The 19,146-nt window shown below is 42.0% G+C and overlaps 1 protein-coding gene across 1 annotated transcript in view; it reads right to left on the reverse strand.

The window, feature by feature from the left end:
• Positions 1–406: 406 nt before the first annotated feature.
• The window catches only part of LOC104163771 (G protein-coupled receptor kinase 5-like), a gene marked incomplete at both ends in the record, with an annotated part of 37,231 nt that continues 18,491 nt past the window's right edge, over positions 407–19,146 (reverse strand). Inside the window, 5 exon segments of the mRNA XM_009702888.1 lie at positions 407–597; positions 1,731–1,871; positions 2,413–2,476; positions 5,559–5,651; positions 8,574–8,674. Coding sequence (XP_009701190.1) covers positions 407–597; positions 1,731–1,871; positions 2,413–2,476; positions 5,559–5,651; positions 8,574–8,674 — 590 coding nt within the window.

Raw genomic sequence — 19,146 nt, forward strand, 5'->3', positions numbered from 1 at the left:
GGTTTTTCCACATCCGACGTGCTGCAGCCCCTAATGCAATATAATCTAACTAATTAAAACAGAGGCTTGAATAGAATGATCTCCATTTCATACCAACTAGAAACTAGATTCCTTAATGAAACCCATTTAAAGGAACGTTCATAATTTTCTTAAGTCACCCAGTGCACGTTGAGGTAGGGTTTGGGGAGCTTTGTGTTAGTTCTGTGTAATTTAGACAGGATGTATTTAGTGAAGCAACTGCTTCCTTCCACGATTACTGAATCATCCTATATTTGCACAGGGCTCTGCAAAATTTCAGGCAAAGCACTGAGGCATCTAAGCTGTACAGGACCACAATGAGCAGGGAGGATGCAGGCAATTCTTTTCTACCCAGAAAAGATGTTCTAAGACTCTAGACGGCGCTTACCTGTACACAGTATTTTCTTTATGAAGGTCTTCTAAGCCACAAAGAATCTCTGCTGCATAAAACAAAGCTCTTTCCTCCTCAAAGCCTGGGTTTCCCATGTTGTAGATATGAAACTTCAGGTCACCTCCATTCATTATGGTCAGAACTAAACACAGTGCATCCTTTGTTTCATAGGCGTAGGCTAAATTGACCTAGAAAAACATTTGTAGCATAGTTGTGACAGTTCAGTTAGTTGCTAAGAAGAAAGCAGTAACTTTTCATTAAAGATTTTCTCTAGAAAAGGAAAAAACCACATTGACTGAATTTGATATGGGCCTGATTACAATAGCAAATGTACATTTTAAAAGTACAGAAAAATCAGATGTTAGGATTTTGTAGATCAATTTGTTGAATCCAGCCTATTCATCGTCAGAAACCCTCAAGGGTAATGCTCAGGTAGCTTCACAGGCTGGACAAACATACTAATTCCAGGCATACTTTTCCATGTAAGAGATATCTTAATAATCAAAGGAATCTACACCTCCCGCTGCACTGGTTTGCTGGGTAGCTGTCAAAAAACTATCATCTCAGTAGGTTCCCAGGAAGGCCCAGGTAGCGTGGACCAGCCCTGTGGTGCTCAAACGGACCATCACTGAGTCATGAAGGTCAGCATCACCCCTGCGAGGCTCTGGCGGCTGTCCCAGGAACAATCAGACAAGCCAAAAGCTACCCAGTACTTTTAAGTATGTGCCATCATCTTTGCTTCTGCCAGAGGTAAGTAAACATCTTGCATCTGTTGTTTTCACAGTGTTTCCTAAAATAAATGTAAAGAACACGACAGATGCTGAGGTAACAACACCTTTTTCCTTTAAAATCAAAGGCAAGTTTTTAAAGAGACACAAGAGCTAGCATGACTCAGGAAAGCCCTACATCAGGCAGACCAGCTCCACATCACTGCTTAGATGCTTCTACCAGCCAATCTCTTCTGATCTATTTGGGTTAAATCTCCCTCAGTCTCCTCCAAGTTCCCCTCTCCCAGACACTGGGAATTCAGGTAATCACTCTGGATAAAAACAGCTCAGCCTGATGCAGCCCTGATGCCAGTCAAGGCTCTAAAATGCATCATGTTCCCATAGTAGGGACACCTTGGTTGGTGCATTTCTCACAGATCAGAGACTAAAATGAGACCCGGCAAAGGTGCCTGGGGCAGGACTAAGGTGCAAAGTGAAGGGTGTCAGCTTCTGGCACCTTCCCTGTAGCAGGAGTTGGAGGAGGCATCGGATCCAACAAGAACAGTGCTCAGCAGGTGAGCAGGGAGCTGAGCGCTAGGGAGTTCAATACTCACTACAAACTGACTATTGACTTTTTCTAAAATCTGCTTTTCATTTAGTGCCATGGATTCGCCTTTCCGCTTTTTTATTCTCTTCTTCTCTAATCTCTTGCAGGCGTACATCTTCCCTGTCGCTCGGACTTGGCAAGCGCAGACCTGCGAATTAAAGAGAACAATTGCTGGGTAATTCGAAGCAAACGCTGTGTCTGGGTTGCACTTTACTCCTCACGATCTGATCTGATTTAGTCCTTTTAAGGTTAGAGACGGCGGCGTAGCGAATAAAGCACAGGCGGGGGCAGCTGGGGAACCGACTACTGTTTCCAAACCTGCTATGTAATATTGGTTTAATTATTTCACTTTCCTCCGCCTGCTTCCTATCCCACCTCCTTTAGTCTGTGCCCATTGTAATCTGCTCCGCTGAAGCCTGTCCGCACCTCCTCGGACTCCGCTGCTGAGGCAGCGACCTCGGGCCATCGGTAAAATATGAAGAAGGGTGTGACCCTAATTCCACTGTGAATGCAACAGTCGAATACAAAATAATTCTCAAAAGTGTTCTTTTGAGATTACGGTGTCATGAGAGGTTAGGAAAAACTGTCAGCAATTAATGAAAATCAGCCTCTGTCGCATCAGGCTCCTGTAACCTGCAGTGCCTGAGAAGTAAGAAACAGTCTTAACAGAAACTTTCAGAATTACTCACCTCCCCAAAGCCGCCTTTCCCTAGTACCCTGTACTGCCGAAACGTGTTTTTCGTTACTGGTTGCCTGGAAGAAAAGGAAATGAAAAAAAACAAAAAACAAGACACACTACATTTAATGCACTCTCCATGATTTATTTATTTCAGAGTATACTTTTGAAAAGCAAAATAGATAAATATTATATAATCACATTATTTCAAGGTAATCATATTATATAATGTAATATATAATTATGTAATTACATTACTTCAATACTATGTATGGCTTGAACTTTTCAATTCCAACATATTAAGCTGTAATAAAATACAACACATTAGTGAGTCATCAGTATAATTTCTGCTAGCATCTTAGGACCAAGGAGGTTCTGAATCTCCATTATATAGCTTTGGTCTTTGTTAAGCAAAGAGGCCTGAGAGCTTCCAACAAGACATTAATTCTCATGATATATAGGATTTTTTTAAGGATAGTGCTGGGCTAACACTTTATTGCTTTGCTTGGTCTTCAAGACGAGAAAAAGAGCTCCAAAATTCAACCCACCAGAAAATATTTCTGGTGTCTTGACCTTAAACAAAACAGGAAACTGATGTGAAACAAGGAAAGAAACGATCCCAGGAACGGGAGAGGTGGGTTTAGGTGCCGTTCGCAGGAGGGGAGAGCAGGAAGCCGAGCTCCAATCAGTCCGGCCCCGCCACGGGTACCTGCCTCCTGGGAGAGCATCAGCAGTAAGAAGGAATGAAAAACATCTCTTCCCTTTTAAAGGCCAAATTAAGGGTTAAATAAGTCTGTCTCTGTTTCTGAGGGCAGAGTGCTCCCTGACAATCACTAGACAGCATTATTATATGATCTCACAGGATTCCCACAAAATTCTGCTCTACCAAAATGGCTCCAGCCCTACATGTAACTTATTCTTTGTTACCATAAAAGTTTTATAAGGTGATAGAATAAGAACTCTAGATTCAGAGAGATCCGATTTTGTATCCACCACTCCATCACCGAAGTTTTACAATTATATTAGTCATCGATATGGATATTCCTACCGGCTTTGTTTTCCTCTGGCGGGCAGCCAGCCGGCAGAAGGAGCACAAAAACGTGGCTGTTCCCACAACAGTGATGATGAAGTTGATGGCAGTAAGGAATAAATGTTAAAATGAATTCTTTCAGTTATGTACATTATTGGTTTTAAAAGTGGGGGAAGAAAAACATGCAGAAGGCCAAAACTGGAAGAAGAAAATATGCTACTTTCAGGCTTCTGTGAGGATACTGCAAATGCTATTGGGGTTAAAAGCAACAATTAGCAGTGGTAACTACACGCTCAGCAATGTCCCTGGAATAAATGGACCGTGTGACTCCTCCGTTGGAACCAGCAGGCTGTCAGAAGGATCTGATGATCACTGTGCTACTAACATCTCTTCGCTAATTCTAAAAACAGTTCTCCCAGCTTCTTAAGCCAGGCATATCCAACCGCCTGTCACATTCGTTGGGGGAATGGAAAAAGAAAATCCTCAAAGCATTTCAGAAAATTCCTTATCCCAAATGTGAAAAAAGATAGGAAATAGCCTGGCTAGAGATGAATCATCTGATGGGGTTTTTTTTAATTGAAATGGAAGAGTAAATGCTGGATTCAGTAAAGATGGCATGTGGAGCATGTCTTGGCATGAAATGGCTCTCCTCTCTGCCCACCGCTTCCCTTCCCTCTTGTGCAGCAGCTTTGTAGCTTTCCAGGGAGAGGAACTGGCACAGCTCCTTTGATCTCTGAGGCATCATGCTGATACACACCGCTCATGGATCTGGCCCTAACTCATCTGCCGTAATTAATTCCATTTGTGGAAACCGGGGCTTCTCTCAACTCAAGGTCACTGTTACCCAGCAGTGTACGTCTGCTACAGCCCTCACCGACAAGGAGAAGGCAAAGAGCCCTCTCCTTGCAAATTAATACCCACTAAGGCTGCCTGGTTATTAAATGTGCTCAGAAATGTGTAGCCAGTAAATATGGTGCGAGGACATATATGCCATACTTTTGTCTGTTTATAGTGATTTAACAACAGTGATAACTGGTCCAGACAAAAAGTCACCGTATTCAGAGTGTAGCTAAACAGAAAGACAACCGAAGTTGCTGAATGTACTTTAATTGTACCTAACGTGCCTAATGTACCTAATACCATTAAATGGCCGAATACTTGAGCTTTAGAAGCCAAAACAGGCTCCCTGGTGTTTTGGGGTGGATTTCTGTTTTATTCTTTACTTCCCTAGCAAGCAGCATCTGTTTCAGTCTTGCTTAGGCACAGTGTTTGCAAATGCAAATGTCAGAGACTGGATGCTTATCTTACATTTAGCATTATAGATGCACAAGGGTAGGTTATAAAAAAGTGCAATGTGTCCTTCAAGCTGTGCCATGAGTAGCTTGTGGTGACAGGGCCTATGGTGAAATTGGCCACAGACATTTCTCAGAGCACAGGAGATTTGGATGCCTATTTTTTTACAGGCTGTAGGTCTTTTCCTATTCACTTGCCGTGCACAAACGTACTGTGCAAAAAAGGTGCCTAAGCAGCTTGCTGGAGCATGTCACCTTCAGGAGTGCAAGAGAAGGGAGCGGTTGAGGAGTACTCATAGGTGTAAGCACACTCACGGAGGATGAAGGGGAGCTATCCATATCCCAGACACCAATTGCATTCATTGGATCGTCACAGCTGGAGACTCAGCTCATGGTTAAATTGAGTCTAATGCCAATATAACTGTGACTTTTCTATATGGCATTTTCCTGTGGCTAAAGCTATTACCTCTTCCTGAACCTTCTAACAATGAACACTTAAAAACAAATGCTAAAATTAGGAAAGCCTTCCTGGAGTTCTGTGGGAGAGCTTCCCTGGAGTGGAGCTCAGGGAAATGGGGAACGAGTCTTGATGGACCTTCCTGAAGGAGAAGAGTGAAAAGAGAAAAAGAATTGCTGCACAAAGAGGGCCATAAATGGCAAACATTAGGATGAGGCATTGGTAACAATGAAGAAAGGCCAAACTGTCTTGAAGGCAAAGGGAGCAAACATACTATCTCAGCGGTCAGATTTTAAGCGTATTCTACAGACTTTGCACGGAAAGCAAAAATAAACCCTTTGTATTCATTTTTAATTTAAAAAAAAAATTGTGACACTTACCTTTCCAACCATTTCCACTGGAGAAACCTGTCGAAGTACATGCTGTTTAGGTATTCTTGGAATGGTTCCCCACTCAGGTGGTCAAGGACAGATCTATCTCAGATGAAAAGGATATATAAGCATTTTATAATCCTGAACTTGGAGCAAAACAGAAACAGAACAAGAGGAGAAAATCCAGACTTCTTGTATGGTAGGATCATTTCACTTCTACTTTATTTTGTACTTTATTTTACTCATAGTTTCAGACTAGGAACAAAGTGATATGTTTGATTTATTTCATAACAGGAGGCCTTATACAAGCTGAACAGTAATACGTACTGGTTACGCTTGCTGAAAATTAACAGGGTGTCTCCCACTGACTTCAATGGACTTTTACAAAGGCTGTTAGTCACTAGACAACAAACGTCTTTGCTTCTGTTATTAAATTAACACCCTCAGGAACCGAGCTCCTAAACTTTGGGGGATGTTTACCACTGGATTGAAAATTTCTAGCTGAAGCTCATTTCTGTCAAAGAGGGACTATCAGAGGTGTTATTTTGAGTAAGAAAAATCAATATTTCAATTCCTGCTATAGAGAAGAAGTAGTAACTGTGATTAAAGTCAAAGGGCTTTTCCTAACAGCTATGTGCTTTGTAGAGTAAAACAGAGGAAAGAAAGTCTGAAAAGGGGTGAGGATTTGTTTCTGGATCAAGAAAAGAATTTTTGGGCTCATGCGGTGGATGCAAAGTCTTTTGCATAATCAAAGGAATAAAGGAATAAAAAGGCCAGTCTGCAAATGTGAGAAATATGTTGCTTGTGACGGGCAACAAGCAGCCAGAGACCAGCAGACAGCTCATAAGAAAGGCCAAGGGTTCAGAGCTAAGAAAAGATGGGCTGAGCTGAGAGCGCTGCCTGAGATGAAGGTGGTTGTGTTTAACACGGGGGTCGTTCACCTCCTGGGTTTGGTTCTTGCCTTGCTTACTGGGGCTCCTGCACCCACCTCTGCTGGCAGCATTGGTGAGGACAACACTCGGTTTTGGGTGAAAAATGCCCACAAGAAATTAGTATTTCTTTCTCGGTGTATACAGACACTTTTGTGTCTGTATCTAAGGGTATACGGACACATTTCCAGATTTTGCTGGAGGAGGAAATCCTCTCTGAAGGACTACTCTGGTTTGGGAATGGATAATCTATGTCTTACTCTGGGGCAGTTCTAGACCTGAGCAAACAATTCACCACGAATAATGTGTCTCCTCAGTTTAGTTCCTCCCTGTTCATGAGTTTTTGGAATTTCTTAGCTGTTTGAATATTTTTTGGTAATTCTTGCACCATCTATTTGGAACAGGCAGGTAATTGCACATATTCAGCATTCAGAAGTCGAATTGTTGTTGTCTTCATTAACTTTGATTGGACACAGATCATACAGTTTCTCCTAAGTGGTTTCAAGCTTACAAAATAAAATAAAAAGTATGTCTTAATGAACTTTAAAAAATGTCCAAATTCAAAGGCAAAATTCTAAGGGAAATTGGAGGGGGGCAGGAGCAGACAGTCAAAATATGAAAGGTCAAAGCAGAAGTTAGAGCTCTCCATGCGTTTCTCCCACAGACTGATCTTATCTATGAAGATGTGTCTGAAACTCATCCCTGTTCCTGCTCTTACAGGATAGCAAGCTTCACATTTGTATGTATGCCTCCCTTTTTTGGTCCGACTGTGAACTCTTCCAAAATTAACATTATTCAGTACATTTAGTAAATACCAACAGCAAGTTTTTAAAACTTCCTTTTGACCCCATTTCGGTCCATGTGAAATGATCAGCATATTTATTAACAAGGTCTCAAACCTGGCTCATTTATCTGTTTCAGTTGAGACGAAGGAATGGCTGTCACTGAATACAAGCCTGAATTAAGTGGTGTCCAACGCTAGCCTATTCCATTCAGTTAATTAAAAGCTGCACGTATTTTAAAGAACAATAGCTGCCTTTCAGCAGTTGTTTGCTTTTTAGTTCCCCTCTTTGGCAACAACAAAGTGCATTTTAGAGGGAACTGTCAGCTTTTAAACCGATTTGAGAACTGGGAACAGGCATCAGGGGGGTTTGTGTCGAGCACAGCTCTGCCTTTGTCACTGGGACTGGCACACACAACTGGTGCGAGTTATACAAGCATCTCTACATGACACCAGGCCAATGCAAGGAAACTGGTTATGTTATAAGAGAAGGCCAGAAATAACCCACATCTCCTACCAACGCAAAGAATAACTGAAAACAGAAAAGGTCAATGAAATGAGTCAAAACAATGAATGACAGCAGAGCGAATTTTACAAATCCCCATTACATCATCCAGGGAAAACAAACCGTGCTCAGCCAGAAACCACATGGGCCGGCTTGTGATGGTCCCTCCTTTTCATATTTTTATTGGTTTATGATCTACTGGCATGAACATACTCAGGTCAGTGTTTGCAAATGCAGATTGCATACCTGGAGCTTTAGCACATAATAATACAAATCACCTCGCCGCTACAAAAACTGAGAAGCCTCTTCCCAGGCAAAGGATGAAATAACGCGCATTCGTTTGAACACCACAGAGAGACAGAAAGCATTAAAAAAGCCCCATTCTCCTGGTGAAGATTTTCTGGAAAAGCCATGTGGAGCAAGTTTGCACATTCCTCTGTCTAAATGGACTGTATAGCCACTTAATTTTTATTCACTTTGAAACAGAGATGTTTTCTTTGGATACATTACTATTGTAGCTCTTTTCACACAGCATGAAATCCATGGCTGGTTTACTTGGCTAGAACACTCTGTCAAATACCTGAAACACTAAGTGCCTGTGTGTAGTGTATATAATGGCATGGAAATATTTATTATATTTTGTTCAGCTGAAATGACTTCATTGCTTGTCAGCTATGCCTCTAGGATCAGGAACATAGGCTGAAGATACCTGCTTCACGTTCAAATTGAAATGTTTCCCTTTACCTGACGCATTCCTTACAAGCTGGTGACTGCAGCCCTGCAGTCTTTGGGTACCGAGTTATACTTACTTTGTACAGTGAGAGAATAGCTCTTTGCAGGGGCTGTTTTCGAGTTTCTCCTCTGCCTGTTGGATAAGATCTTGACTGACTTCGGGAACACAGGCTGGAGACTGGGGAGAGAAGAGAAGGGCACATTATGTCTGCCCAGAGCTGCTTCCATTCAATTCCAGTGGTTGTGTAAAAGCAAAGGGGCTTTACGTCAAACAGCAGTAAAATAGGATACCGTGGTAACTCGCTCCACATTCCACTCTATCCTCACATTGCTTTTCTGCCTTCTCCGGTACCTTCACCTCCTTGCCCAGCCTCATGAATATGCAGGACCCACTCCTTGCCAATTCTTTGAACTGCTCCCTTGCATCCCATGAAAAATGTGCTGGCTTGAACTGTGTACAGGCCATTCTCTTAAACAAAAGAGAATTTGCCCAGTGTTTTCATTTCATTGATGATTCATTGTGCTGTCTGAAAAATCCATTTATTTTCTTTTTTTTACCTCCTTGCCCAGCCTCATGAATATGCAGGACCCACTCCTTGCCAATTCTTTGAACTGCTCCCTTGCATCCCATGAAAAATGTGCTGGCTTGAACTGTGTACAGGCCATTCTCTTAAACAAAAGAGAATTTGCCCAGTGTTTTCATTTCATTGATGATTCATTGTGCTGTCTGAAAAATCCATTTATTTTCTTTTTTTTTTTTACCAGCAAAGCAAAACAACAGCAGAGCGTTGGTATTTATTGATTTATATATAAGTAATATAAAAAGATGCTCGCAAAAGTGTCTGGACACGTTAATTCATCATTAGAAGGACAAAAATAATCCAACAGTTTTGAAATAATCATTTCAAAAAGGAACTCTGCCAACCAAGCACATAAAGTCTTTTCATCCTCTCCTCCTTCTAGAGAGAATGTACATTCAGCCCCTTCAAAAAGCCCTTACCAAAGAAAGGTCTTTTGCAATATGCCTTGATGGTTAACCAGTTTAGGACCTTCGGGACTAATTATCTATAAAGACAGTTTTTAGGCAGTCCACATTCTTACTCATTGACAGTATACTGTAATTATATAAAAAGGTGTATACGCATGTGTGCGTATGCACGTATTTATAGACATTTCTCCCACTGACATGAAAGCCCCTTTATATAACCAATTGAATTTGGGTACTTTCAATAAATCCAGCCACAGATGTCAAAATCCTCTTTCCTCGCAGAAGCCTTAGTACTCGGTAAGGTTCCCCATCCATGGCCACGACCACCAGATGTGCTGAGTGGGTGGGTCACAGAGCATCATCGCTCATTCCTGGCCAGATGTTCTCATTAACTCACCCTTAGATGGGGATATCTTGGCAAGCACTGAAATGCACTGCAGGCAGAGTTCAAAAACACTGGGAATGAGGACAGAGGAAGGGGCAGAGGTGGAGCCAGAGAAAATCTCCAGCATGGTGAAAGCTGAATTAAGTCTTTTATCTTTCCTTCCCACTGTTGAAATGTGAATATGATCTTGGTTGTGACATGAAAAAGTAAGTTTGTTCCACTTGAATGTTTTTAAATAGGAACATGGCTTACAGAACTGTCTGTGCATGCTGCGTAATGCAGTCTCACTATTCAACCTTGACAGACAATTTGCAGAACATGCTGGATATCTTTGACCTCACTGAAATATTTCCTCATTTCCTCCACATATTCCTCCATTTCCTCAAAAAAAGGTATCTAGGGAACGCCCACTTTTAATCACAGACAGAGTATACGGTTAATCTAAGAAGTGTCACAGTTTCTTGAGAGGCAGATGAGGCCCCACATTATCACCTAAAAGAGACAAAGCCAGATTTTTCTCAGCCACTGAGGGTGACAGGAACTGAGAACTGTAGAACAAGCCTCAGTAAATCAGACAGCTTACAGAAATTCCTAACTGTAGATGTCCATGACTAAATCTAAGACCCAGTTTTAGTTCAAGAGAGTAAGTAGAGGCAACAGTGAAGCAGTGGAAGAATAGGAAAAAAACCTCAAAAGTCCTGTTTTCCAGTCCTACAGCTGCTGCATTGAAACTACCGGGGAAAAAAAAAAAAGAGAAACAAAAAGACTTTTAAAGCAATATTCAGACACAAACCAAAGCCTAATGATTACCAGTATTTCAGCTGATTTCAGCTAGGAACTGTATGAATTAATAGCTGCACTTCATAGTTTGCATACTCAATGGGGTGTGTACACAAGCTCATCAGCAGCCCAAAGCTCGTACATGGCTGCGTGAGTCCACTGCTTGGAGACCTGGTTATCTTGAACATCTCTCTGATTTACAGGGTACAGAAACACCACTGAACTCCACAGCCTTTGTACTGCTGTGAAACAGGGGTGTCTTCCAATGTGGATGGAGTTGCACTTCAGTAACATTGATACTTGGGCCTCTAATTGAAGTTACTACTAATTAAATCTAAAACTTGTCTGCATTTATAGGCCAAAACTGGGATACAAAAGCTAAGTACAAAACCTCGTAATTAGTCATTTAGACCGAGTGACCTGATTCTTATTCATGCCAGGCAACCACATTTCCCATTGGGAATTCATTTCCTAATGGGAGGTAAGCTGCCTTGAGGTTAGTGTTGAAGATCATGCCCATGATGCATTATTATAGCAATAATTCCATCAAATTTTGTCTGAGGTCAAAGTACATTAAAAAAAATAATTAGAAGTATCAGCTACCTCTTTTTCATAAAGAAGAAATGAAATTCTTAAAGGGAAAGGGGAGAAGAATGAGCACAAGAAACTGTAAGACAATGTGGGAAGTATTTAAAATTGGCACGAACTGTGATTCGTCTCTCCAAGTTTGTGGGAGATACAGTCACCACTTGATTTTTCAAAACCACTCAGTGCTGACCTTTGAATCTTTGCTTCCTCTGAGCAAATCGAGAGCAAGCTAGCAATATCAAGGTAGGTAAAGACATAAATACACTGACATCCAGTACACGGACTAAAGCCTTACAGTGTAGTGCAAACACTTTACTAGACCACTTCATTTTCTATAACAAAAACCTACTTTTTTTTCACAGGCTGATCATTTCCAAAGGTTTCGTAGGCCCAGCAAAACATTTTGTGTCATTATGCAGCCCTTCATAGTGTTCAGGGAAGAGCAGCTGCACCACGTGGACGGGAGGAGTATACCCAACCCTTTCCAACTCTGCGTATAGCTCTAGGGGGTCTTTGTATGAGCCTTCCTGAGATTGTCCTTGAGACTTCATAGGTCCCACTGCTCCCATTAAATAACCATGACTGCCATTTCCCCTGTTTGAGTACCGTGCATACCTACAGCCTTCAAATGTTCAAACAAAGCCAGAAACAATTACAGGCCAAAACCCAACCCACCAACCTACTTTTACTCCCCTGGAGAACAATTAGGTAGCACAGGTTATGAGTGTAAGAAAGCATTTGAATCCCAAGAGCCAAAGTTTCCAAAGGTAACACCTTGGCCACTTACAGAAGAAAAAGTTGCTTCTTCCCTGGAGAGGTGCAAAAGATTTCTGCAGCCCCAATGAAATGGTTATTAACACCGTTCTCCCACTGCATTATGGGTAGTGGCTGTAAAAGCAAATTCGGCTTTTACAGGGGAACAGAGACACCTTTTCCAACATGTTTAACGTCCTGAGGCAGCTAGGAGAGCTGTACACCACGATTAAGGCCATTACATCTGAGCATGTGGCAAAGAATATTCTGCTAACTCTTCAGAAACACCTGCAGAAACCTTTTACGTTTTCTTGTATTCAAAACAAAACGCTGGGTACTTTTAATGAGTACAGTCCTATATTTCCTCTAACGGCTATTCTGTTTCCTGAAGGCAAAGAAAGCGATTATAGATCTCACTTATGATAATGTCAATCAGAAATTATGCCAATCAAGTCAACAGAGTAACACTAGGGTAAAGGTGATGGAACCAAAACCATGGCCCAAAACTGGCAGTGCAAAAAGTGCTTAAATTAATCCAACAACAAAAATTTCTCTCATTACATTATCCTTTTTGACCAGACCATTTAATAAAAGTCCAAAAGTCCAAACTATTTTCACCAGGTTTTAATCAAAATCTCCTGTCTCCTGTATCTTCTCATTTATGGCCAGAAACTGAAAACCTTTATATAAATATTTTGCTGGCAAAGCCACATCTCAGTTTTGTGATGCCCTCTTGTTTAATTTTAAAGAAAAGAACGCAACTAGGAATTGGATTAGTGATTATCTGAGAAACAAGAAATGCATATTCAGTTACTTCTGAGTGCCATTAACACACTCTGAGAAAAAAAGTCTCCACTTCTAAATTTTCTAACTTAAAAGACAAAAAGAGGTCCTCCCAGCTGCTCTCCCATTTCAGTAAATGGCATGAAAACAGCTGAGATGTTATGCCGCACTTGTTCAAGGTTAGTTGCGTTCGTGCCCACAAGAATTTGGCGATTGCTATTTGTTTCAAAATAAGCCTCTGGGCCTGCAAGACACTTCCCATATTTTGCTGAGAGGTTGATTGTGGCTTCTCCTCTTTCATCTCCTCCTCAACAGGATGCAACCACTGATAAAGAGCACGGTGGCTAGGTTTGAAGCTGGATGCAATATCACCTATAAATACCAGGTTCTTGGTGGGAGCGGAGAGCATTGCAAGCCAAATGCAATCTGGTCTTTCCTGCACTAGCGCAGTTGTCCCCGGCAGCCAGAATGCCAGGAGACCCTTGCCAGGCACCTGTGTGTGTGCTGTGTCTGGCACTGCCCACATCCCAGCACTCTGCACCTCACTGAAGTACTGAAAAGCAGTAAAACCTGATTCAGATCAGATGAACGCTTCCAGGCTGTGTAACTCCCTATTACCTGTTATTTTGAATGTCACGTTGCATCACTGTGCTTTAAAATGTGAACTTTCCTTTTCTGACAGCTCTGTAAGTTTTGCTGCAGGCTACTTCACTCAGCCCTTCAAGCCACAGGATTTGTTGACCTTCACTGAACAGGACAGCAAACAAGCCTTCTCATAAAACCATCTCTATACGTTTGCCATGGTACTTACAACGTATCTCTGATGGTGTTTCCCCTGTGACTGTGTGGAGGACACCTGACCTTTTGTCAATCTATCAGCTAAGCAAATTCTTTACAAAACAAGTTGAAATGCCAGCACTACCAAGGGAAGGATTCAGAAGACCTTCTCTGACAATTTTACTTTTTCATCAAAACATGTTATTTGTTCTAATTGTTCTTAAGACAGAACTTCCAAATGTTTAAAATGAATTACTTTGGTCAAGATGTAGTACACTATAGGTGTTGCCTCCAAGTCTGTGGAAGTGAAAGCAGGCAGCAGAGATTTGCAACGTCAATGAGCAAAAGCATTTTGCTGCCAACCCAGCAGTTGGGGTTAGCCTTTCTAAAATTGGGGTGGGGTGAGTAGCAGGTGTCCCTGTGTAACTGACTCCGATCACTGTCGATAGCTGTACGGAGCCCGGAGCAGATGGACACACAACACCAACCTGCATGTGCAGAGTTGGTATATTGTCTGCAGCACTGCTGTTTCTGTAGGAAAAGTGCCCAAATGACAAAGAGAAGTGAGAGTGTGTGCCGAGACTCCAGCTAGAAACACGTATCCAGTTGGGGTCACCACCGTTTGAGAAACATATAGAGAGCTGATGGGAGCACCAAGTGCCTGGAGGGTTGAGAAACATGCTTGGGAAGAAAGATGCCAATGGGAAGCGTTGAGGAATTAGATTTGTTTAGTCTGGAAAAGTAAGAGTGAAATATAATAAAGGTCTTTTAATATAGAAATGTTTTTAATAAAGAGGGTAGGGATCAATTATTCTGCATGTTCTGCTCTACACTGGGGGAATGATGTGAAGGAATCCACTTAATTGGATATGAAGGCTTTTTTTCTAATTTTTCACAGAAGGAAGCACAAGAGCAGGCATATGAATATTATGGAATCCGTTCTCAGAGGTCTGAAAGACCTCCAAGGGCAGACAGACATCTGTTGACGATCTAAGTGTATTTGATCTCTGTTCAGTGCAAGAGGCTCTTGAGCCCTGTCCCAGCCCTTTGTACCAGTGATTTTGCAGACATTGGACTCTGTAAAACACAGGCACATGGCATGGCCTTGAGAACAGATGAGGAATTGAGTTTGTATGCTGAGTGCTCACCAAAGGAAACCTGGGGCTCTGAGCAAAGGAATAAGTATCTTCTTTGCAAATGGACAGTCCTGCTTCAAAGACACTTGTCTCAATCATCATTGTCTCCTACAAAAAAGAAATAGCTTGCAGAACCCTCAACTTCCGATCAGAAAAAGGGATAGCATTGACTTTGGTCAGACTGACTTCACAAGAAACAGAGCAGGTCCATAGTCCGGAGGTAATTCTTTATCCTTACACAGTGTCTTTCATCTAAGAACCTCGAAATATTAAAGCTTCATTGGATGATTAAGTCTTCTTGAGCTAGGTGGCAATCTCACAATATTTTACAGAACAGCGAACAGGGAGGTTAAGAGTTGTGTTTTGCAGAAGAGTTGATCACCATCTGTGACTGACATCAAAGAAGTCTCATTGAGATAAATGAAAGCTAGAGATGGTCAGATGCCTCAAATCAGGCCATTTGTGGCAATTAGTGAACAAGGAACAGAAACCTAGAAATACAGGCTTTCATTTTATACCAACTCTTGCCAGTGGATGTGAGTCATTCACAGGATCTTAAAGCATGACTGTTCATCACTACAAAAATTGTATGAACCAGAGAGATAGCACACTCTTTAGATTGAATAGACTTCACACAAACTTTTGTCATAAGCACAACTGCTTTCCTGGCAAGTTTCAGACATGCAGCCATGATACTGGAACAGGATGAGTTATTTTGAAAGTCACTTGCATAAAAGAAATAATGTGCAGCATATGTTATGTCTCAGGTTATGAAAACATCCCACAACAAACTAGCTTAAAACAATTAAAAATGTTTCAGTCAATGGACAAAAGTTCAAGCCATAACTTTCCTTGAGCTGTCTCCGTTTTCAAGCAGTTGTGTCTTAATGATACGCGTATTTTCAGATGTTGACAGCAATTTTCCACATATAATCTATTTGCAAATCTCCACACAGACTTGCTACTAGCAGAGACCTCAAAACTATGAAAGGAACAGGCAAAAATGAACTTTGGTGTGAGATGGTGCATGATGGGAGGAGAAGAGTTCATACACAAAAACCTGGAAATACTGGCTTCATCCAGCTGTTCTGTTGCTGCATTTGATTTGCACTCACACAGCTGCGATCCAAGACCAGTAACGGAGAGCAATGGTTTGTGTCAAGGATGGGAAGTCTGCCACAGGCAATGCCATTTCTGCTGTTGCTCTTGCAGAGTCGCGTTGTTCTCCAGATGTTTGAGGAAGGCTCAGCTAGCAGGGAGAGTCGTTACCACAACAGGTAGCAATGGTTTTGGCTGTCAGGGGTGACTGTTCTCAGTCTCAAACACTCATAAGGAGTCATGAGGAGGATGGTAATCAGAACAGTTACTAGAAAAAGGGAGACTAGGCAGATACATGCAAGTCATGCTGGTTGGTAGGCGCAAAATCAGGGAAAGACAAGTTTCTGTGCTCAGGTAATGCATATTTTCAAGGAACTGGCCCGTGGTATCTCCGGTGGGGTCGGCACTGCTGCCCTCAGGGCAGGAACACGCCAGCGCAGGGCACAGCCTGGGCTCTGCTTGCCCCACCGCCGGGAGATGTCTGGAGCCACTTTGGGTGACTCTGATGTCCCTCCACCTCCCCACTTTGGACAGGGACAGGCCAATGCCAGCTGAGATTCAGTCTGAGCTACAGCCTGGGAAGTACTGACCATGCAGCTTGTGACTGATGGAGGGGAAGCGTGAAGGGGCTGACGGTGAGAGTCATAGAATCACAGAATCATTTAGGTTGGAAAAGACCTTTAAGATCATCGAGTCCAACCGAGAAATGCAGAGGAAAGCAATTGAGGAGGAGATAGAGTGTTGGCGGTACTTTCATTTTGGAAAGTCCGGGTTAGGCATGTGTTTCAACCTGGTGAGGGAAAGGTTCCCAGCACTGTCACAGCGCACGCAGTCTCCTGATGCCTTTTGGTGTTATGCACAAAAATGTTGGAACATTCTTTTTACTTGCCCTGTGTCTGATCTTGTCTGTTCGGTTTTAGCTGTATATGTAGTAAACAGCCAATTCTACATCAGAAGCAGCTGCAACACTTTAAGTAATCAACTTCTGCATTTTCCTTTTTATTTTTTTTTCTTACCACAAAGTCATCTGGGTCTGTATGAGGCAAACCAGTAAAGCACAAGGCTTCATAATTCCAGGATATTTGCTTTGAGATGACAGATGTAGGAATTGGCAGTGAGGTGGATGGGGAGCATGGAGAGCAGCTGTGTTATTAGTAGCAATTTATCTATTACGACAGCGTGTAGACATTATACCTAAGAATGGGGGCCCGTAATGCCAGGCACTACATACACATGTCATGAGAGCTAAAGCTTCCAAAGCAAACCAATCCCACTAGCCCTGGGAGTGGGAACGGGGGCCAAAGACATGAAATACCTCACCCAGGATTGCAGAGTAGGTCAACGACAGAGAAAAAAATTGAAAGCAATCCTGTTCTCTGATCAAATGGTATTTTCAGTACTGAGGGCAGGATCACTCGCTGGTAGCTAAATGAAGCAAATCAGCAGTGCCTATCAACTGTGGGGTTTGTTTGGTAGCTGCAAGCTGATCTGGAGTCATGATGAATCTGTTTTCCCTCATATTCTACTAAACTATCAAAACGTGTTGACACACAATAAAATACAATGATTGAAGACAATAGAGCCCTCAGCAAACAGCTGAACATGTTCTTCTTCCTGGAGGGATTGTACTAATCCATCACAAAAGGCAACGCTAACCACCTCAGTTCATGAACTCATTTACTGCAGTAGATGTCGTGTACCTTCAGGTCGACTTGCTTGCTTCGGACTTGCTGGGCTGCTTCTTGGGCCTTGGCAAGCCCACTGGCAGGAAAAGGACAAGTTTCTTCTCTGGCTTTCCAGCATCCTTCCTCTTTGGTGCTGGGATACAAGTTGTGGATGTGCTTCCTTGGAGAAACTTAGCAACCACTGAGGTTTCCTTTCTGACAAGCGCATAGAAAGTATAGGAAGCATTTTTCATGGCTCTCCTGTTAATCAGCAACAGGACCTGCTATCTAGCTATGCTTTGTTTTTCCTGTTTTCAGTAGACTTTTTTGTAGCTGCTCCTTTCTAGAAACCACATTTCTCTTCCTGATAGTGGCAAACAAGCAACTGCCATGCAAATGGTGTGAGTCAAAATGTTTCCTACATAAAGCTCTTCAATCCAAAGTGTGGTTTCTTTGGAATGTTAAATGACTTTATTCAGAGAAATTTGGGGGTGTAACCACAACATGAGTTTCGGAGCAACAAAGGAAGGGAAAAGATTGCCTAGATCAAGAAGGAGAAATTTCTTACTGGCTCGTATAGGTGACCAGAGGAAATCTTAAACACTCAAGGCCCCACAGAAAGTAATTCTGAAATAACAAATTGTCCCATGAGACAAAATGTAGCTGTTTCATCAGCTTCTTTTGCAAGTGCACTGAATCCGCTGCAGACTTTATACTCTTCAATTAAACAGAAACACTCACCGCAATCCCAACCAGCTATGGGGTTTTGGTACAGCTTAGATTAAGAACCTAAACTGGTCACCACGGAAGCTATGCTTTTGACTTCAATTAGTGAGAAGTCCTGGGCCTCACAAGAAGTCCTTGGCAAGATATTTTTCCGTATCTTTAAACTCTAGTCCTTCCCCACCCATACTGTTTTAATAATTCTTTGGAAACCTGCTTATAGAGACTTCTTTACCAAAGAAATAAATTTTTCCTCCTTTCTGTAGACGCATAGGTTTATTGGTGTAGGGGTGCTCATAAACTAGCCAGCTGAAATTGTTTTATATAAACTGGTTTTAAAGTGGGGGAAGGGAAAGTACGTCTTACTTGTTGCCTTTTTTTCCACTTTAAAAGCATTTTGCACACAGATTGAAGGATGAAAACACAGATGAACCAACCAGTACCAGTAGCTGTCAGCAGGATGAGGGAGGATAGCTTATGAAACAGAATAGAAAAGACGACTAATTAATACTAACCAGGATATTCTGGTTACCCAAAAGTTAGGGTCCCCACACAATCCTTGGAAGCGTCATTGGTTCAAAAGGTAACCTCTTTTGCTAGCAACCCAACCGAATCACTGCTACAGTGCATTACTACAAGCAGCCAGATGTTTGATAAAGAACAGTATTCTCGCCATTAGTAACAACAAAGATGACAGGACAATTTTGAAAGCTTCTGTTCTCAGAAAGTTTTTTTCTCTCCTCACATGTGCTTAATAGGTTTGGATAGCATCCAGGGTCCAGCCTCTTATCAGAACCTTTCTACCTGTTCATGTCCTCCTGCACTGATGGATAGCCTAAACATTAGCAAGCAACCTTATGTTGCAATAGTCATAGCTTGGCTTCCTCTGGTAAACCGAATGTCATTTGTTCCATTAAAAAAAAATCTCTAAATCTATAAACACTCATTTACAACCTCAACGTTATTGAATGGCTT

This window comes from Cariama cristata, unplaced genomic scaffold (assembly GCF_000690535.1).
Source record: "Cariama cristata isolate BGI_N322 unplaced genomic scaffold, ASM69053v1 scaffold20490, whole genome shotgun sequence".
Lineage (NCBI taxonomy): Eukaryota > Metazoa > Chordata > Aves > Cariamiformes > Cariamidae > Cariama > Cariama cristata.